The 22,409-nt window shown below is 34.7% G+C and overlaps 1 protein-coding gene across 6 annotated transcripts in view; it reads left to right on the top strand.

Annotated features, from left to right (window-relative positions):
* Window positions 1-22,409, top strand: part of PTPN20 (protein tyrosine phosphatase non-receptor type 20) — a 90,978-nt gene that overhangs the window by 21,724 nt on the left and 46,845 nt on the right. For 5 of the 6 annotated variants that reach the window (XR_008510408.2, XM_054522263.1, XM_054522260.2 and 2 more), the window contains 3 exons: window positions 7,521-7,615; window positions 10,816-10,913; window positions 13,463-13,575. Coding sequence is in view for 5 of the 6 variants with exons in the window: in XM_054522263.1 (XP_054378238.1) it covers window positions 7,521-7,615; window positions 10,816-10,913; window positions 13,463-13,575 (306 nt within the window). In the remaining variant the exon portion in view is untranslated. The remainder of the gene's footprint in view (window positions 1-7,520; window positions 7,616-10,815; window positions 10,914-13,462; window positions 13,576-22,409) is intronic. The other variant, XM_024253646.3, reaches the window with a different exon arrangement.

Here is a 22,409-nt window from a genome sequence, read left to right as displayed (position 1 = left end):
ATTCCTTCCACCTTCAGCCCAGCTTCTATTCCCTCTTCTACCCGCCCTCCTTGTCATTATTATTGCTCCCTCCCTAGAAGTGTTTTTCCAATCCTTATCGGGTATAATTGACAAAAATTGTGTATACATAAGGTGTGCAACTTGATGTTTTGATTTGTCTATATACTGTGAAATGATTACCACAATTAAGCTCACATATCCACCACCTCACAGTTACCATTTTCTTTCTTTGTGGGTACAAACATAAGATCTACCTTCTTAGCAAATATCATTACAATACAGTATTATATGTATTATGCTATACATCAGATCTTCAGAACGTATTCATCTTGTGTAACTGATACTTGATACCATCTGACCAACAACTCCCCATTTCCTCCTTCCCCTATCCCCTGGCAACCACCATTCTGCTCTCTGCTTTTGTGAGCCTGGATTCCATCTGTAAGTCAGATTATGTGTAAGGTGAGGGATAGGAGTCTAAGTTTATTCTGCATAGGAATATCCGGTTTTTTCCAGGACCATTTATAGAAGAGACTGTCTTGTCCCCAATATATGTTCTTTGTGCCTTGTCATAAAACAGTTGGCTATAAACATATGGAATTATTTCTGGGTTCTCTATTCTGTTCCACTGGTATATGTGTCTGTTTTTATACCAGTATCATGATTTTGTGGTTACTATAGATTTGTAGTGTATTTTGAAGTCAGGTAGTGTAATACCCCAAGCTTTGTTCTTGTTTTTTTGTTGTTGTTGTTTGTTTGTTTTTATTTTGTTTTTGTTTTTCTTGGCTCAGAATTGCTTTGGCTATTTGGAGTATTTTTTGTACTTCCATATGAATTTTACAATTTTAAAATTTCTCTGAAGAATGTCATTGGTATTTTGATAGGAATTGCATTGAGCTCTCAGATTCTTTGGTTATATTGTCATTTTAAAAATATTTATTCTTTCATTCCATGAACATGGGATGTCTTTCCATTGGTTTGTGTCTTCTTCAAATTATTTCATCAATTTTTTATAGTTTTTATTGTAGAGATCTTTAATCTCTGGTTAAATTTATTCCTAGGTATTATTTTTTGTAGTTATTGTAAATGAGATTGCTTACTTGATTTCTTTTTCAGGTAGTTTATTATTGTTGTATAGAAATGCTACTAATTTTTGCATGTTGATTTTGTATCCTGCAACTTTACTTAATTCGTTTATCAGTTCTAAGAGTTTTTTGGTGGATTCTTCAGGTTTTTGCATTTGTAAGAGCATATCATCTGTAAACAGGGACAAATTTGACTTCCTCCTTTTCAATTTGGATGCCTTTTATTTGTTTCTCTTGCCTAATTGTTCCTTCTTTTCAATTTGGATGCCTTTTATTTGTTTCTCTTGCCTAATTGCTCTGGCAAGGACTTCCTGTATGGTATAGTTTGGATGTTTATCTCTTCTAATCATGTTGAAAGGTAATCCCCAACCTGGTGGGAGATGTTGGATCATAGGGGCAGATCCTTCGTGAATGGCTTGATGTTATCCCCCTGGTGATGAGTGAGTGCTCACTCAGTTCATGTGAGATCTGGTTGTTCAAAGGAGTCTGGAACCTCCCCTTCTCTCTTGCTTTGTCTCTCACCATGTGATATGCTGGCTCCTCATTCACTTTTTGCCATGACTATAATAAGCCTCCTGAGGTTAGATACTAGAAGCAGATACCAGCACCATGCTTCCTGTACAGCCTGCAGAACCACAAGCCAGAACAAACCTCTTTTCTTTATAAATTACCCATCCTTAGACATTCCTATATAGTGATGCTAACAGACTAACACACAGTATTATGGGTTTTTAAAAAAAATTTTAAAAATAACATCTGCCTGATTCCCTCACTGATTAATGAATATAATAAAGTAACATGTGCATTTATATATCTGTGAGAGCTGTGATTTTCTTTTTCTGAAAACTATCCTTTAACAGTTGCAAACTTTTATGAAAAAGCTAATTTTAATGCTAAATCAGTTATGCTAGAATATGCGAAAACATGGAAAGCTACCCAAACTTTTTTGTAGACTAGTTTTTTCCAACTTTTATTTTAGGCTTGGGGTTACATAGGAAGGTTTGTTACATGGGCAAATTGCTTGTTGCTGTGGTTTGGTGAACAAATGATTTCATCACCCAGGTAGTGATTCACTTAAGATAATGGCCTCCAGCTGCATCCATGTTGCAGTGAAGGACATGATTTCATTCTGTTTTTTTTTGTTGTTGTTGTTGTTGTTGTTTTTGTTTGAGACAGAGTCTTGCTCTGTCAGCCAGGTGGAGTGCAGTGGCGCAATCTCGGCTCGCTGCAACCTCCATCTCCCAGGCTCAAGCAATTCTTCTGCCTCAGCCTCCCGAGTAGCTAGGATTACAGGCATGTGCCACCATGCCCAGCTAATTTTTGTATTTTTAGTAGAGACAGGGTTTCATCATGTTGGCCAGGCTGGTCTCAAACTCCTGACCTCAGGTAATTCATCCGCCTTGGCCTCCCAAACTGCTGGGATTACAGGCATGAGCCGCTGCACCCAGCCATGATTTCATTCTTTTTATGGTTGTGTAATATTCCATGGTGTTTTTGCACCACATTTTCTTTATCCATTCCACTGTTGACAGGCATGTAGGTTGATTCCATGTCTTTGCTATTGTGAAAAGTTCTGTGATGAACATACATGTGCATATGTCTTTATGACGGAACAATTTATATCCCTTCATATACCCAGTAATGTGATTGCTGAATCAAATGGTAGTTCTGTTTTATGTGCTTTGAGAAATCTCCAAACCACTTTCCACAGTGGTTGAACTTAAATTCCCATCAGCAGTGTGTAAGTGTTCCCTTTTCTCTGTAACCTCACAAACATTTTTTTTTAATTTTTACTTTTTAATAATAGCCATTCTGTCTTGTGTAAGATGGAATCTCATTGTGGTTTTGATTTGCATTTCTCTGATGATTAGTGATATTGAGCATTTTTTCATATGCTTCTTGGCTATGTGTATGTCTCCTTTTGAAAAGTGTCTGTTCATGTCCTTTGCCCATGTTTTAACGGGGTTGTTTGATTCTTGCTTGTTCATTTATAAGTTCATTATAAGTTCTGGATAATAGACCTTGTGTTCTGCCAGGTTTTGGTATCAGAACAATGCTGGCCTTATGGAATGAGTTAGGGAGGAGTCCCTCTTCCTAATTATTTGGAATAGTTTCAGTAGGATTGGTACCACCTCTTGTTTATACATCTGGTAGAATTTGACTGTGAATCCTTCTGGCCCAGGCTCTTTCTGATTGGTAGGTTTTTTTAAATTACTGATTTAGTTCCTGATTTAGTATCTATTCCATAGCCTAGAAATCAATGAGTAATTTTGAGTTTCATGTCTCATTATTTAAGAAACATTTTGTAAGGCTGTAGCTGCCATAGATAGTGATTCTTCTGATGGCTCTGGGCAAAGTAAATTGAAAACCTTTTGGAAATAACTCCCCATTCTAGATGCCATTAAGAACATTTGTGATTTATGGGAGGAGGTCAAAATGTCAACATTAACGGGAGTTTTGGAGAAATTCATTTTAACCCTCATGGATGACTTTGAGGGATTTAAGACTTCAGTGCAGGAAGGTACTATCCTAAGTTTTAGGCATCCACTGGGGGTCTTGGAACTAGGCATTCCCTGTGGGTAAGCGGGAACGACTTTACCATTTCACATATAGTTGTAGGAACATAAGATACTTCCCTTTCCTCCCATTTGCCTTTCATGCTATTATTGATACCAATTTTATTGTGAATGTTGTATACCCTACAATAGATTATTATTTTTCCTTATAATTGAGTTATCTTTTAAAGAAATTAGAACATGTGAAAGAGTATGTTTTATGTGCTCATGTATTTTCCAGTTTCGCCACTCTTCATTCCTTTGGATAGGTCTACATTTTCATATTTTATCCTTTTCCTTGTGCCTGAAAAACTTCCTTTAACTTTTGTTGTTGTTGTTTAGTGCAGGCTGGATATTATCTTAGTTTTTGTTGGTCTACAGAAGTCTTATTTTTTGAAATATATATTTTCAGGGTATAGAATTCTATATTGACATTCTAAGAATTCTGTATTCTTTCAATACTTTAAAATGTCTCACCATTATCTTCTAGCATGCATGATTTCTGATAAGAAATCCATCATTCTTATCTTTGTTTTTCTATATTTAATGTGTCTGTTTTCTCTGGCATTTTTTCTTTTCAGTAATTTGAATATGACATACATGAATGTGATTTTTCTATAAGCTCATATATTACACTTGTATTTTATTTACCTTCTTTGGTCTGTTGGTTTATAGTTTTCATCTAGTTTGGTAACATTTCAGCTATTATTTCTTCATATTTGTTTTGGCATTCCAGTTACAGGAATTTTAGTTCACTTGATGTTGTCCCAGTTTGCTGAGTCTGTTCAGTCTCTTTTTTTCGCTACTATACGCTTCATTTTGGATATACTCTTGCTTTATGTTGACAGACACTGATTTTTTTCCTTCTGAGTTATCTGCTGTTAATTTCTTTTAGTTCATACATTGTCTCTAGAAATTTCAGTAGGTCTTATTTTTACATGATTTATATCTCTTTTTATTGTATCATGTTTTTCTTTATTTCCTTGAGCACCTTTTAAAAACTTATAATAGTTAAAAGTTCTTTTTTCTGAATTTTATCATCTGTCATTTCTAAGTACATTTCTATCGATTGATTGATTTGGCTATGGGTTATACTTTTCTATTCCTTTGCATACCTGTTAATTGTTTGCTACACATTGTGGATTATATGATTTGGGTGCTGGATTTTTTCTCTTTCTTTTTTTTTTCTTTTTTCTTTTTCTTTTCTTTTACTTTTTTTTTCTTAGACAGAGTCTTGCTCTGTCTCTCAGGCTGGAGTGCAGTGGTGCAATCTTGGCTCACTGCAACCTTCCGCCTCCTGGGTTCAAGTGATTCTCCTGCCTCAGCCTCCTGAGTAGCTGGGATTGCAGGTGCGTGCCACCATGCCCAGCTAATTTTTGTATTTTTAGTAGAGATGGGGTTTCACCATGTTTGTCAGGCTGATCTCGAACTCCTGACCTCGTGATCCACACGCTTCGGCCTCCCAAAGTGCTGGGATTACAGGCGTGAGCCACCACACCCAGCCTTGATTTTTCTTTAAAGAATGTTGGGTGTTTCTGCCTTGTAGTTATGTTACTTGAAGTTTAACCTGATCCTGTCTGAGGCTTGCTCTTCACCGTTTTATAGGTGGCCCTAAGGAGCTTCTGTTCTAAGGATAGTTTTACTACTAAGAGGTATCTCTTCTGTGCACTATCCTCAATGCCGCCTGTATTACAGGGTCTCCTCATTCTGGCTCATATGAACTGTTCCTAGGAATTGTGTGGCTTGCTACTTTCCGGTGGTCCTTCCTGAGTGTCAGAGATTGTCCTCCTTCATATAAGCATATCCATATTCTGCAAAGGACATGAGAGGGTTTCTTTGCAGCTACTTAGACTTCTCTTTTTCTGTATAGCTCCCTCCTCCCTGGTACTCTGCCCTACAAATTCTGGCTGCCTCAGCCTCTCCTAACTTTGATCTTTTTCTTCTCAACTCATTGAGTCACTGGACTCTTTGATTCCTTTGCTGAGCTATAGCCTGCAAACTCCTGGAGGTCATAATCTGGAGCAACCAGAAGGGTCACCCCCTTCTCTCTGGGATCACAGTCTATTGTTTAAGGTCTGAAAATTATTGTTTTATATATTTTGTCCTATTTTCTGGTTGGTTGTGGTTAAGTCCTATTACAGTAAATCTCTCATAAACATAAATGAAAGTCAATTGTAGGTTGTTTTACTTTTCATTTTTTGTTTGTCAGGTGAGGCTGGACTTTTTAAAAATACATTATTGGCCTGTAAGTCGCCTTCTATGAGTTGCTTGTTTATAATTCTCATAGACTTTTTTTCCTGTTAATTTTTTTCCTAGCACTTGAAGCTCCTTCCTAGGTTTGCAGAATTTCCTATTTTCAAAACCGTTTGCATGAGAGATTTTTGTTCATTGAAAGTCTGATAAAATCCCATCTGGAAACCTGTTTGGGCCCAGATGCTTTTTCCTCTTGGGAGTGATATTTTTGATGATTGGTTTGACTTTTTAAATGGGTATTACACTATTTAGGCTTTCTACATCTTCTGGAGTAAATTTTTATAACTTATAATTCTCTTATAAAAGTTGCCATTTCATCAGATTTCCCTAAAGTTTCTCATAGTATTTGCTTATTACCTTTAAAAACGAGAGTTGCATCTGTAGCTGTGCCCTTTCTCATTTTTACACTTGATCTTAGCCAAAAGGCCGAGAAGCGATCATTTTTCATTTTTAATGTTATTTGTGCACTTACTCTCCATTGATTTGTAGTGAAAGAGGGTTGCGTATTTTTTAAGTTTTTTTTTTTCAAAGAACTAGTTTATTGGATTTTGCTGATTATTCTTTAGGCTTATTTTCTGTTATTATCTTTTTCTTTGTGATTTTCTCCTTTGTAGTTTCTCTGGGTTTCCTCAAGTTTTTCTTTGGCTTCTGTGATTGAATACAAAACTCATTTATATCAGCTTTTTTTTTCTGCCTTTTTTGTAAACACATTTAAACCTATACATTTTCCCTCTATCTAAATACTCATTTAGCTACTTCACATTAGTTTTGGTATGTTGTCCCTTCATTGATGTTTCTTAATGTTTTAATTTATAAAATTAATTCATGTGTTATAAAGGTTCATAATTTCTATTAGATTTCCTTTTTAACACACATTCAGGAACACACTTTTTCATTTCCATAGTACTTGTTTACTATATTTTTATTGATTTTTTAATATGCCATGCCACAGAATTTCTAAATCATAATATTTAAGGCTCCCATGGTATGAGAAACAGTACTCTGAGTGCTCAATACTGAGATCAGAGAAAATTTTCTCTCTTGGCTTCTTATCTGAAAGAGTCTGTGCAGTAAAATTAACACAGTAATTAGGAATAATCATATAAGAAACCCAGAGTTTCCTTGGGATGATTCATATTACATTATTCAACAAAGCCGAAAACAATTTTCTATATAATTTAACATATTGCTAACTTATGAATCATAAATAATACAAGAAGTTAAAGTGTGCCTTTTGTAACACAGTATTCTTTATTCAAGAAATAGACTCTGAAACACAGAAGACTATTCTGTAGATCCCAATGCATAGGTTCTGCAGGTTGTAAATATCTAGGATTTACTTGAAGAGTACTTTCTTGAATAATATGGCAATGAGGAACAAGGGAACTGCTCAAAAGTCAACTCCCTGAGGATAATCCTAGAAGAAGGATCAGCTTTGCTATGTTGATTTTTTCAAAGCAGGGGGGAAAGAGATGATTACCATAGGAGATAAAGATGGGGTGTTTGGAAAACAGGAAAAGTAGATGAAAATTCCCCTCATGTAGCTTGTTTTTTCTCATTAAGGCTCCATTTTTCCTTCTGTGTAGTGTTTTCTGTTTGATCAGTTTTTCCCCCCGCCTTTGTTCAGTAAACGATTATGAGGGAAATGACTCTGAAGCAGAAGACCTGAATTTCAGGGAGACTTTGCCTTCATCAAGTCAGAAAAACACACCTAGATCAAAGGTAAGACTAAAAGGAGAGGGATCTCTACTAATTTTGGCTAATACCTAAATTGCTGACTATGCTCTCTGGGAAATGGGTATCTGTTTGGTTCTCACCAAAATGATTACTTAATTTTTTGTCACTGTAGTGTTGACAGTGACCAAAATGGGGATTTGGAAGAGTGGAACTTTTTGCAAAGTTTCTAATGAATTGCATTTTCTAATGCTACTCTGGAAATTTTACAGGCACTAGTTTTGTGTTACTAATGAAGATACAAAATAAATGTCACATGAAGTATGAAGCACCTTTAGATGTATTGATTGTGGACTTTTTCATTGTTTGAGACAGCATGATTGGGTGTCTCCAAACTATGGAAAAGTAGAGGGCTGTGAAAAGTCTGTGACAAAACCTCTTACTTCAACACATTACCCCATTTGTGGAGATAGTGCTAGGGTTAGAGCACAAAAAAAGGGAAATGCATTTTAGTCTGGTGGGTGCTTTGTGGTTTTTTTTTTTCTCTTACCTAGTCAACTGGAGCTTTGGAACTGCCATGATGATGCTGGCCTTGTGCTCATTTCCTGTAAGTTACAGGAGTAATAGAGATAAAGTCAGTACATAGACCAAAAACTGCTTCTACCACGTCCCCCATTCAATTGCCACCTCCACCCGAGGTGGGCAGGAGTGCAGCTTTTAAGAACAGCATTGTAACTTGGTTATTATCTCCTGTCCATTCTCTGCTATACTTAAGTTGGCCACATCAAGGCTACCATCACATCTTTGGCTGGGAATCTTTGGCTGTTAGTGCTGTGTTGTGCTCTCCGCTCACTCTTGATTCTTTTCTCTGATCAGAATGGTTTTCTCTTTGAAGCAGAGATGATTTGAAAGGGAGCACCTTCACAGAATGGCCCAAGTATATCCTTTATATAGTCTTATAGTCTTATTTGACTTCTTCTAGAACTGAGCACATTTTGTGAGTTTGTTTATATTTTTACTTTGGGGTTTTTTTGCTTGTTTGTTTGTTTGTTTGTTTTTGCTAAGTTATAGCTTGGCCTATCTAGGATGAATTCTGATATGCTTTAAAGTTTCCTTTCAGAAAAAAGGATCTTAGAACATTCCTGGATGGTTTTTAGAGTGTTGGGAAAATTACCTGATTTTATTAGAACTTGCTTTTCTTATGTTTCATGAAACAATTTGATACTGTAGCCATTTTTATGTCCTTTCAGATATGATGCTGTCCCCTAGAAATTGTCTAGACTCATAGACTTGAAGTTGGTTAGATTTGGAGCATAAAGAATTTTTTTTTTTTTGAGACAGGCTAATTTATTTTTTGGATTTTTGGTAGAGACAGGGTTTCACCACGTTGGCCAGGCTCGTCTTGAGCTCCTGGCCTCAGGTGATCCACCCGTCTTGGCCTCCCAAAGTGCTGAGATTATAGGCATAAGCCACTACGCCTGGCCTGTTAAAGACATTTTTATGCCAGCACTCATTTTAGAGGTGAAAGCTGAAGCAATTTGTCTATGATCATATAACTCTTGGGTCACAGACTAGAAACCAGGCTCCTATCTGTGTTACTGTTTTCACTTTGTCCTCATAAATCCTTGCCTCATGGAGTACAGAAAAGCTAACTTAGCCTCCTCAGAAAACATTTTCTAACATTTAAAAAATTTGATATTAATTTGATTCCGTGAGCGATCTCCAAGAGTCCTGCCATCTTGATAATTTATTATATTTCTCCTTGTTAGTTCTTGGTATTGTTAGCAAAATCACATTTCACTCAATCAGACATATGTTAGTCAGTCTTGAATTTGAATTGCAGCCATCTGGAACAGTTTGCTTCTTTAAAAAATAAATATAATCAATTTGCTTTTGAACCATGACTTGAAAGATGTCTCAGGTTTAAATTGTGTTAAGACTTCCAGATATCACTTTTTCTAAGTAAATGAATTGTACTTAAATGACTTTTAAGCATGTCTCATAGGAGGGAAGTGGGATCATGTTGTGTAACAGCATGTGTCCCACTTCTTTTCCTCCATCCCACTGGAGCCACACTTTCTACATTTTAATTTTAATTATCCTGAAATTAATTTTTAGGGATTTACCAATCAGTGCTGATTTCAAAACTAGTTCAACTCTGTGAAGCTCATTTCATTTCATGTATTATAGCTACATAGTTTAATGAGAAGTAATCTTAGGTGGACGTTTTCCTGTGATTTTAAAGTAAAAATTAAATATACACCAAGCAAACACTAACAAACTCATTAGTCAAAGAAGAAATCATAATGGAAGTTTAGAATGGAATGTACACAAAAATACTAGATATAAAAACGTGGTTTGTGGATTGAGCAGTGTGTAGCAAATAAAAGGTCTAATCTATGACATTACATTTACAATTGTGCCACTTAAGGTGTTTAGGAGTAAATCTAAGAAAAGGTATACATTGTCTTTATTGAGAATATTTTATAATGTTTTTGCTGGATAGCTATAGCATATTAGTGGATAATGATACTTAATATATAAATATATCAATATATCACTTATTTCCAATTTAAATTAAAAAATTCACATTACTTAATTTCAATAATAGTCCCAAAGTTATTTCTGTGTGTGAATGAGATTTGATCAGCTGATTCAAAAGATGTTCTTGAGAAAATAGAAGGCCAAGTATGGCAAGACAGTATTAGACAAGGAAGGAAGGAAACATGTGTATATGGTGGCTGGGGCACTGGCACTGCGAGTTATCAAGACTGAAGTCTCTCCAGTGCAAAACTGGGCAGTGGAATGTGGAGAAAGAATTAGTAGATTAGATGGTGCAAGTACTAAAGTAAAGATAAATATAGTGGCAGGAATTTTATATTCACAGTAAACAAAACATGGTAAACACTTATAAGAAAATCTCTTCTGGGCTGAAGTAATAAATCTATTTTTTCTCAAATGAAGCTTTTTAAAAATTTAGTTTTGAAAAATCACTTGGGCAATTCAATATAAATAACTTCTGTTTACATAGTACTCTACATTGTTTTGACAGATTGGAAAATATTTAATAGGGAGATATACAATTAAGTGATTTTTTGGAGCAGACATTATACTATGTGATTGTGGTTATAATTCCATTATTTGCAGATCTTTCTGCTCTTCTTAAGTAGCTATAGAAATCACGTTTCTTTTAAACCATATTTTTCTAAAATCAGGGCTATAATTTGTTTCCTTTCTTATGTCTGTAGGTTTTTGAAAATAAAGTTAACTCAGAGAAGGTAAAACTTTCTCTTTGGAATTTCCCACGTAATGATTATGAAGATGTTTTTGAAGAGCCTTCAGAAAGGTATAACTAATATGCTTATTTAGTGAGTTTTCTGTTTATGCTACTTATATTCATAGCTAGCCCTCCTAATGGAGACAGTGAATAATGGCCCTCAAATGTTTAATTTTTCAAGATATAGCTTTTTATAAACTTGATTTAGCTTTCTTAGAAATATGTTTATGATCTCATAAACATGGTAATTAACATAAGAGAAAAGTATTCTTGAAGGATTCGATTTCTCTATCCTCTCAATAGTTACATGGCATCAAAGCTTTTGCAAATATGCTTGGAGCTTTTGAAGTGGTCAGTGTACTTGAGGTAGCATGAAGCTCACGGTACAGCACTAAATGTTATTAGAAATGCAATCTGTTTTCAGAAAGAAAATTATATGATATAAACAACAGGATTATTAGTATGGTGAATTTCTGGTAGTATATATTTAAAAAATTTAAAGTACCTGAAGAACAGCAAATTTCCATTAGGAAAACAAAGAAACAAGTTTTCATGCTTATAAAATGTTCAAATTTAGGTGTTGTGAGCAAAAACATCAAATGAGGAAACATTTTGTTAAGCCATATTTTCTTAGAAATTTATCAGTAATATTAGCTACCCTCACTTGAATAGCACTGTATAAGAATGTGTATATTCTTTATATTATGTGTTTTTGTATGTGTATTGTATGAAATTTATATGTACAACTTTCAGAAGTGCATTAAACAAATAATAGTAATTCCAAAGACATTCTGAGATTCTATGATATACTAAGCACTGTACACAAATACAAACTACTATATATTTTTTGCTCTTTAGTTCACAGTTTAATTAGGGAAACAGACATATAAAAGACAAATTGATGTACAACATAGTAAATATTATTTTAGAGTAAAAATCCAAAGATTGTGGGTACAGAAGATTGACTATGCATGAGGGAGGTTTCCCACAAGCTTCTTTGAAGAAAAGATATTTTGGTTGAATTTAGGATTTAATTAAATAGAAACTTAGCAGGTGAAAAAGAGAAGAACATTTCAGGCAAGAGGAAGAAGTTTGAGCGAGGGTAAGGAGTTGTGAAAATATCTTAGGGGTAATGGGGAGAAATATTAGGTGCCAAGAGTCGTAGGGTGTGTGTGAGGTGGAATGCCAGGAAGCTGGAGAAGATGAGAGGTGGAGCCCAAAATACAGTGTGGGCTGGAGTGGGAAGTAATGCCATATATGTGAAGCTGAGTATACATTTTATTCAGTCTGTTAAAATGAAAAGGATGCATACGGAGGGTCTTTTTGTTTTATTCATGCAACTATCTATTTATCCATCCAGAAGGAGGAATGCTGGTGGCAAGGTGAGGATAGCTGGAAGTGGCAGTCAGTGGAGATTAATTAAATGTTTACAGTAATCCAAGAAAAAAATGAGAAGGAGGAAAGAGTTAAGAAACCCAAGTTTCCTTACAGAAGTAAAAGAAAAAGGCATTTATTTTGCTAAGGTTAAAGCATACAGTGCATGTAGGAAATCAGTGGAGATGGTGATGGAAAAGTAGACAGAGGCCACCTGGCCAATATCCTAAACTTAGGTGTCTGATAAGGTGCCTTGATTTATCCTGATATTGGTGGGCAGGTGTAATTAAGTTTGTATTTTAGGAAGAATTTTCTCTAAACATTGAAGGTTAGATGCAGAAGTCAAATTAGGAGGATTTTGCTAGGTAGGGTTGCAAATGAAAGTGCGGCAAGAGCCAAGTTAATAGCATTAGCGAGTCAGTTGAGTATGGAGACTTTGCAAAGGAAATAGAAAGTGGGTATGGGCTAGGATTTGAAAAATCTGTTAACAATTAGTAGCTAGACAGAGTTTAAAGCATTTCCTATTTTTAAGATACAGAAAATTGTATATTCTTAGGATATGAAAGAATTTGTAGATAGGGAGAGATTCATGATATGTTAAAAAAAATAAGTTATAGAAAAGTACCTTAGAGGAGGCAGAAGGAATGTGGTTAAGAACACGGAAGGATGAATTTTGAATAGGCAGAAAGCAAGGAATAAGAAAGACATTGATGCATCTAAGTAAATGTTTTAAAAGATAATAAATTGAAAGAATTTCTATTTTCTGGCTTGCATTTTCTAGAAGAAGTTACATTTTTACTAAGTCAGAGAGAGTATTAAGATAAGGACTATAACAAGATGGTGGCTTGGAATTAGCTGCCGTGGAAGAGTGGTACAGGAAACCAACCAGGGGCATGCTGGTGTTTTCCAAACGGCTCTCTGCCGATATTAGAAAGCCCAGTGACCCGAGTACTTCCCTCCCACAGCCTAGGTAAAGGAGCGGAGAAGGTAAATAAGCGGATGGATCTGAGGCGACTAGTTTGCAAGGTAAAAGTAGTGGGAGGAGATGGAGTTTGTGATCAGACATTGGGATTTGGGAGTTATCTCACAAGTGGGCCAGTTTCAGGTGATGACAATGGGAGTGGGTGGCTGAATTGAAATGGAAATGAATGTCAATTAAATAATCAATAAAGATGATTAGAAAGTGTTTCTCAAATGTATATATTCTTTGAAACCATGGGCAAATATATACATTTCTTTTCTAGTGGCAGTGATCCCAGCATGTGGACAGCCAGAGGCCCCTTCAGAAGAGACAGGTGGAGCAGTGAGGATGAGGAGGCTGCAGGGCCGTCACAGGCTCTCTCCCCTCTACTTTCTGGTATGACATCATCCTATTTGTAGTAGCAAGTTGAGGCTCTATTTTAGAGATATGCACAAAGATATTTCTAATACAAATGAGGGAAAGAGCTAGGGAAAACTTCAAAAAATGGGAAAATATGGTTTTCTAGGATTTTCTTTTAAAAATAAAAAAATGCAATTAAAAAAATGCTCCACACCCCATATTCAAAATGGCTAATTTCTGTCCTTTCTTCAAGTATTTTAAAGTATTAAATATGTCAGTTTAATAAAATCCATTTTTTGAAAGCTAGGTATTTTATAGATTTGAAAAATAACAACCTGCTTCCTTATTTCCTTTTTTAAAATTTTTTGTACAATATATACTTTGTAAGTAAAATAATAACATTTTTGGATTACAAATGATCACATGTTTATAGTGGGAAAAAAGAAAATAACAAATATATAATAAATTATAACACTGAAGAATATTTCAGAACTTTTTGTGTATACGTATTTACATGTATATATAATATAAACATAATTAGAACTATGAATATATACTTAACATACATGTGTATGTGTATATATATATATTTATAAAATTTGTGTTTGTAAACTTGGGGGATCACATGCACACCTCAAAAACCTTGGAGTTGGAGAGGATCTTAGAGGTCATCCATAACCAACATCCCATCAAATGTTGGGAACATCTTCTCTAATGACTTTATTTGAAAAATGTCAAACCCAGTTAAGAAAATATCACCTTATGCAATTTTTAAAATGCAGATCTCCTACAAAAATAGTTTATAAGAATATGCTTTTATAAAACAAGGCATAATTTTTAATTAATTAAAACACGCTTGATTAAACTGAGGCATACAGTAAAATTCACCCTTTTAGCATACGGTTCTATGAGGTTTGACCAAGGTTTACCACCACAATCAAGGTATAGTACATTTCTATCTCCCCCCAAATTTCTCTTGTATTTTTTTGTAGTTAACCCTTAACCCTACCACCAGTGCCTAGCAACCAGGATTCTATTTTCATTCTCTTTACTTTTGTCTTTTTCAAGGTATTGTATAAATGGAATCATAAATATGCAGCCTTTTGAGTCCAACTTCTTTCATTAGCATAATTCTTTTGATATTCATCTGTGTCATTGCATTTATCAGTATTTAATTTCTTTTTTATTGAATAGTATTCCATTCACCAGTTGAAGGACACTGGGTTGTTTCCAGATTTTGGCAATTATGGATAAAAGTACTACAGATATTCACAAACTTTGTGTAAACATAAGTTTCCATTACTTTAAGGTAAATATCTAGGAGTGGGAATGCTGGGTCATAAGTGTATAACAGACAAACTGTATTCCAAAGAAGCTGTACTGACATTATTTGTTGCTTTTTACTTTTTTTTTCTCCTACTCTTTTTACTCTTTGTATTTCAGTTAGGTAATTTCTGTCAACCTGTCTTCAAGTTTACTGATTCCTTTCTTGGTTGTGTCAAGTCTACTAATGAACCCATTGAAAGCATATAGTGTTTTTTATGTACAACATTTCCATTTGACACCTTCTTACAGATTCTGTCTCTGTTGTTAATGTGTTTTGTTTGCATTTTTCATAGAGCTTAACATGTTAATGATAGTTATTTAAAATTCCCCATTGGATAACTCTGACAGATGGGTTGTTGCTGATATTTTTTTCTGCGATTGCTTTGCTTTTTGACACTGGCTTCTGTTGCAGCTGCTGCAGCTTCATTATGTGTCTATATATCTGACTGAGTGTTGGTACTGGGTGTAGAAAAAAAGAGACTAAAGTAAATAGAATTTATGCCTAGAAATAGTCATGCCTATTCCTCTGGTAGGCCATTTAGGACATGAGCTGGGTTTTGGTTTTGTGTTGCTCTCATTACCTACAGTGAACCATTGGCTTAGAATTCCTTAGGATTTAGCTTGTGCGCAGGGTGGCAGCTGGGGTGCTAAGGAGTTTTTATTTTTGGTCTCTTCCTGTTTCATCCTCAGCTTTAGGCCTCTCCTGTGTGCCTGTGCTTTAGAAGGGCTCTCTTTCCTTCTCCTGCCTATCTTCCAGCAGTAGACTGGTGCTTGCTTGCCTGGGGAGGGAAGGCCAAGTCATTCTTTGTTGTCCTATTCCATTCTCAGCCTTGGGCTGGTCCTCTGTCCCTGGTCCTCAGTGACAGGCTTGGTCAGTGATACTGCCCCTTCTCATGGCATCCAGACTCTGCCTGACACCTTTGGCAAGTCTACAGTGGAGAAGGTTTCCTCCCCTTCACTTAGTGTAGTGGTAGGAGTTTTGTAATAATAATGGCATTAAATCCTGGGCTTAGGACTGTTTTCTGCACCTTCTCCAGGAATAGATGGGTTTTGTTTGCTCTGTTCCCAACTGTGGTGGGTATACACTTATACACAGCAGGGATTGCTGCTCCTCCTCCTGCAGTGTAAGGCTTTTGTTCTGGGAGAAATAGGTCTAGGTGGGGCTTTACGCATTTTCGACCATGACAGTAGCTCCCCTCCTCCAAGCCTACCCTTCTGAGGGAATGGTTCTTCCCGTTTCCTGCTCTGCTCTCAGTCTTTCTGTTGGAGGTCTGTTGGAGGTCTGTGAACTTAAGTCTGTGAATGTGTGCAAGTTCTTTTTGTGTCTGTGGCTTTACGCTGTTCTGTACTGTCACACTGGCCCACATCCAGCTATTATCAGGAGTGCATTACATTTTATGTCTGAATACTTCTTTCCCATTTGTATAGTGCCTGGTATCGCTTTCTCCCTTGAACTGCCACAGGGAGCCAGTGTTCATGTCCTGTCACTCCTTAGGAGAGTCTGTCTTTCCTTAGATTTCAGACTACTTGGTTGCCCTGCAACCTCAGCTCTCTGATGGGTTCAATAAAATTTTGATTTAGTGTTTTTTTTTCAATTTGTGTATATTGTTAGAGTATGAGTGATGCTCATACTAGCTTTCTATATTTAGGCAGAAGTGGAATTTTGAATATAAATATATTTTTAAAATAAAAATAAGAACACATTCCTTTGCAAACAGGAAATATCCATGTCTTAGCTGTTAGAGTAAGGCCAGTTCCTAGGGAAAAGTAGGTAGACACTGCTTTTTTCTTTCTTAGTACCCTCCTTTTCAGTTTCAGTTTAGGACTATATGGTTAGGCTCCTCCTAGGGTCTGTTACTGAGGTCTATGCTCACAAAGGATTAATGCCTAGAAAATATAAAAAACTGCATATTAGTAAGTAAAAGATAACCAAATAGAAAAATGGGCAAAACACATGAACATTTCACAGAAGAGAAAATATGAAAAAGTGGTCCAACCTAATTTTGAATCAGGGAAGAGAAAATTAAATCATAGTGAAATAATAATTTACACTGACTAGATTGTTTCCATTTTTAAAAATGTGATAATAGTTGATATTGGTGAGTATGTGGCTTGATGGAAACCATTTTGGAAAATAATTTGGTATTTTTTTAGTGTGCACATGCCGTATGTCCTAGCAATTTTCTTCCTGGTTATTTAGCTTAGAGAAACTCTTTGCCTTTTGTACCAGAAGACGTATGCAAGAATGTCCATACTAGGCTTGTTTGTAATAGACTTCAACTGTAAACGACTCAGATATCTGTCAACACCAGCACGTATGAATTAGATATTGTATTTTGTTTAATGTGAAGATGAATAAACCCAGATGCAGTCTTAGCAAAAAAGTCAAGATTTAAAACAAAATAATGTAATCTATATAAATTTGTGAAATATGCAAAACAGCATAAAGGGTAAACAAAACAAACAAAAGGAATGATAGTACAATTCAGAATAGTGATTATTCCCTGAGGGAGGAGGACAAGGAATGAGGTCTGGGAAGGGGACACAGGAGCATCAGGGGCTAATGTTCTGTTTTAAATTGGGTATGTATTGTTCTTTTTCTTAAAGATATTTTACTTAACTATTATTTTGCACCTATTTAACATTTAATAAAATATTTTAAAAGCCAAAATTTTAAAAAATTAAATTATAAAGTTAATGTGTGCTAATATTTTAATGAAAATCAATATAGAATGATATAGACAAAAAGTTAATAATTTCCACCCATCATCCTGAATCCTGATTCAGAGGCAACCAATATAATAGTTTATCTAAGAATACACAAAGATATAAAAACAGATTTTCTGTTTAAAGTTTAAATAAAAATTGATGTGTGCTCTGCAACTCTACAATTACTCTGCAACCATAGTTTTTAAAATTTAAACTATATTATTATATAGGTTAAGACATATTCTAACATAGGATTAATAGTTGTCTAATATTTCATTGTATGGAAATACCATAATATATTCACCCATTCTCCAATTGACTTTTTCTGCAATATATATATTTACACGTATTTCCTAAGTACTGGTACTTTGATTTTGGTTAGATTCCCTAAGGTAAGATAGTTAAGTCAAAGTTTATGTTCGTTTTATATTTTAATGGGCAATACCAGATTCCTTTCCAAAAGCTTAGCCACCATGCCCGGCGAATTTTTGTATTTTTAGTAGAGTCCAGGTTTCGCCATGTTGGCCAGGCTGGTCTCGAACTCCTGACATTGTGATCCACCTGCCTTGGCCTCCCAAAGTGCTGGGATTACAGGCGTGAGCCACTGTGCCCAGCCAGGATCAAGTATCTTAATATATGTTTATTAACTTCTTCTTGGATTTGCATATTTATAAACTTTGTTCATTGTTTTTCTTTTCTTATTAATTTGTAGGAACTCTTCACATGTTGGAAATCTTAACATGTCTGTCTGACAAATGTGCTATAAATTGTAACCCTCAATTCTATACCTTAAGAAGGGAGACTTTCATGAACATTCTTAATTTCTAAAATGTTTAAAAAAGTCTTCTTTACAGGAAAAACATACAAATATTCTCCTAAATTTTCTTCAGAATTTTTATTCATTTATTTTGCTTAGATCATGAATCTGTCTGCAGTTTATTGCTAAATATTATAGAGGTATAGAAAACTATATTTTCTTTCATATGACTGGACAGTTATACCAGCACTATTCACTAAGTAAACCACATTTCCCAAATGAATTTATATATACTTTTATCACATATTAAGTTTCCAAAAATGTTTGATCCTTTTGTATTCTCTGAATTTTTTTTACTAATTGACTTGTTTGTTCCTGTGGACATATTATATTATTCTGTTTTGATTCTACTTATTCTAAATATATCTGGAAAGGAAAATCCTCCCTGTAATTTTTTAAAAAATACATTTTTGTAACTATTTGGGCAAGTTTTTGCTGCATCAGTGATTTTAAATTATTTTGTTCGTTCCTGTGTAAACTTGTTTGAAATTTAGATAGAATGACATGCCAGTTATATTCATTCAGGTAGGATTGGCACTGTTGTGATTTTAAGTTCTTCCTTCCACATATAAAATGAGGGGAGTCAGGAGATCATCCATGGTGCATCTGAGCACAGAATAGCTGCTGCCCCATGTACACCTTCCAGATCTGACATGAGAACCTCGCTTGTGCCCTGTTTTAGCTGGAAATATTCAAGGAACAGAATTCTGGGAAAAGTGATCCAGCCTAGCTATGTCAACATATTGTAAAGCTATCACAGTCCACCCTATATCAGCCTGGCACCTATATACACCCTTTTAAATGTTACTTAATATCCAAATAAAGACAACCTTATGCTTGCATCTACAGTGATAAAACTAATCTGTGTACAACTGAAAACATTCTCTCCCCTTCTCCAAAAGTGTCTCTTTTTTGTCTTGAGTGATATTCTTTCTTTTCCAACTGATTCACATTCCCTTTAATATTTTTAAAAGAAAACGAAAATATGATATATATATATATCATATGCATATCAAAAAGAAAAATTCACAATATTTTATCCCTGTTTATGTAGCTGGTCACATGGTTGTATCTGGTTTTGACCACTGCCGTCTTACACCTGTCTGGTATTCTCTTTCAGCTCAGCAAACATCCCATTTGGTTGTGGTTCCTTGTCTGATAGGGTGACCCAAACATTCATTCCTCAAGATCTAAGTCATTAGTAGTTCTGCCTAGATTAGGTGGTTGTAGTTTTCCATTTACTTAATCACCTTGACACACCCTAGAGGATCACCTGCATTGCAGACATATTCCTCGTTACTCCATTGGATAGCAGCAGCCCAGTTTCCCCTTAATACTTAGAATGCAGCACACTAGGCAGTGTAGTAATCCTCCTTTCCCTGATGATTCAGTGGCATATGAGGAGCCAAAATGGCCTGGTGGCATTCTCAAATTCCACTTCAATGGATTTGTTGTTGTTTCTCCTGATGGAAGCATTCCTCACTCTGTTTAGGTCTGCATTGATTTCTTTCATCAGTGTTTGTTTGTTTTGCAGTCTTAACATATAGATTGTATATATGTTTTGTTAGATTTATATCTAATATTTCACATGTTTTGGTGCCATTGTAAATGAAACTTATGAAAAATATTTTAACTTCTATTGTTCATTGATAGTAGATAGAAATATGATTGATTTTTGTATATTACCAATGTGTCCTTCAACCTTCCTAAACGCTCATTAATTCTAGGGCCTTTTAAATATATTTTTTGGAATTTTTTTTAGGTAGCTACTCATGTTGGTGAATAAACACAGTTTTATTTTTCTACCTTTCCAATGTATATGCCTTTCATTTCTTTTCTTTCTTTCTTTCTTTCTTTTTTTTTTTTTTTTTTTGACTTACTGACTTATTGCATTAGCTAGGACCTTTGGTTCAATGTTGAATAAGAGGAAAGAGAGTGGACATCCTTTCCAGATTCTCCATTTTAGGGAGAAAGCATTCTGTTTTTCATCATAAAGTATAATGTTAGCTGTACTATTTTTGTGAATGCCATTTATCAGATTAAGGGAGCCTTCCTATTATTCTAGTTTCCTGGAGTTATTATAAATGGACTCTTACTTTTGTTAAATGCTTTTTCTGCATCTATTCAGATGATCATATAGTTTTTCTTTTTTTTTGCCTGTTGATATATTATGAGTTACTTTGGTTGATTTCCAAATATCTCACCTGCTTTGCATTCCTGGGATAAGCCCAACTTTGTCATGGTGTAATATTGTTTTTATGTTTTACGGTTTGATTTGCTAGTATTTTCCTGAAGACTTTTTTTGTGTTTATGTTCATGACAGATATTGATCTGTAATTTTCTTTTTTTGTGATATCTTTTTCCGGTTTTAGTATCAGAGTAATGCTTCCCTTATAAAATTATTTGGGAAGTGTTTTCTCCTCTTCAATATTCTGGAAAAGTTTGTATAAAATTGGTAGTATTGCTTCCTTAAATGTTTGCTAAAATTCACCAGTGAGGCCAACTGGACCCAGAATTTGTGAGGTTTCTAAATACATATTTGTATTAGTTTTTAGTTTTTTTTTTTTGGGGGGGGGGGACTTTTATAACAAAATATCCAAGAATGGATCTTACGGTTCTGTGGGCTAGCAGTCCAACATCAAGATGTCAGCAAAGTTGATTTCTTCTGAGGCCTCTCTCCTTGACTTGCAGATGGCCGTCTTTCCTCTGTGTCTTTACATGGTCTTCCCACTGTGTATATCTGTGTCTTAATCTCTTCTTATAAGGATACCAGTTGTATTACATTAAGGGCTATTCTAATGACTTCATTTTAACTTAATCACCTCTTTATAAACCCTATCTCCAAATACGGCCACATTTAGAGTTACTGGGAGTTAGGACTTAGTGCATATGTATTTTTTGGGGGGTGACACAATTCAGCCCATAACAATATTCAATTTATTTAATTGATATAGGACTATTTAGGTGTCTCTCTTTTTTTTAATGAGCTTTGGCAGTTTGTATTTTTCAGTGAATTTGTCCCATTCATGTAAATTGTCTAACTTATGGGACTAGAGTTGTTTGTAATATTCCCTCATTAACTTTTTAATGTCTATCTTAATTGATCACCTCTCTTTTTTTTCAATTTCATAAAATGTGTCTTTGTTCTGTGTTTCTTGATCAGTTTAGCTAGAGACTGTATCAATTCTATTGATATTTTCCAAGAACTAGCTTTTAGTTTCCCTTACTTTCTCATTGTTTTCAATTTCATTGATTTCTGCTCTTTATTATTTCCTTTTTCCTTGTTGCTTTGGATTTTATTTTATTTTTAAATTATTTTCTTAATTTATTAAGGTGGAAACTTAGATTATTGATATATTAGATTATTGATATATTTCTTTTTCATAAATACAACTGGCCCTCCATATCTGTAGATTCTGCATCTACAAATTCAACCAACTATGGATCAAAGATATTTTAAGAACAAAGATAACAATACAACAACAAAAAATTACAAATTTTAAAAATATAGTATAACAACTATTTACATGGCATTTATGTTGTATTAGGTATTATAAGTAATCTAGACATGATTTAAAGTATTTGAGAGAGAGCATGTGCTTATATTATATGCAAATACTATGCTATTTTGTGTAAAGGACTTGAGCATCTGAGGATTTTGGTATCCGTGGGAGGTCCTGGAACCAATCCCTTGCAAATACAGAGGGACAACAGTAGTACAAGCATTTAATACAACAAATCTTCCTATAAGTACTGCTTTAGTTGCATCCCACACATTTTGAGATGTTTTTATTTTCATTCAATTTATAATGTTTTCTCATTTTAAGTAGCAAAAGGTGGAACAATTTGAACAACAATCTAATGTAGCAGTGGATTATAGTATGAAGTATAAAATCATCATCCATGAGTTCATACTGATATAAATAAATGATTAAATATGTTAATAAATGGGTAAGAAGAGACAAATCTCCCATGCAGAAGAATTCCTGATAAATTACATTGATATTCAATTTTAAAG

Source organism: Pongo abelii, chromosome 8 (genome assembly GCF_028885655.2).
Source record: "Pongo abelii isolate AG06213 chromosome 8, NHGRI_mPonAbe1-v2.0_pri, whole genome shotgun sequence".
Taxonomy (NCBI): Eukaryota; Metazoa; Chordata; class Mammalia; order Primates; family Hominidae; genus Pongo; species Pongo abelii.
Note: the sequence above shows the minus strand (reverse complement) of the source record. Positions and strands in the feature narration are given on the sequence as shown.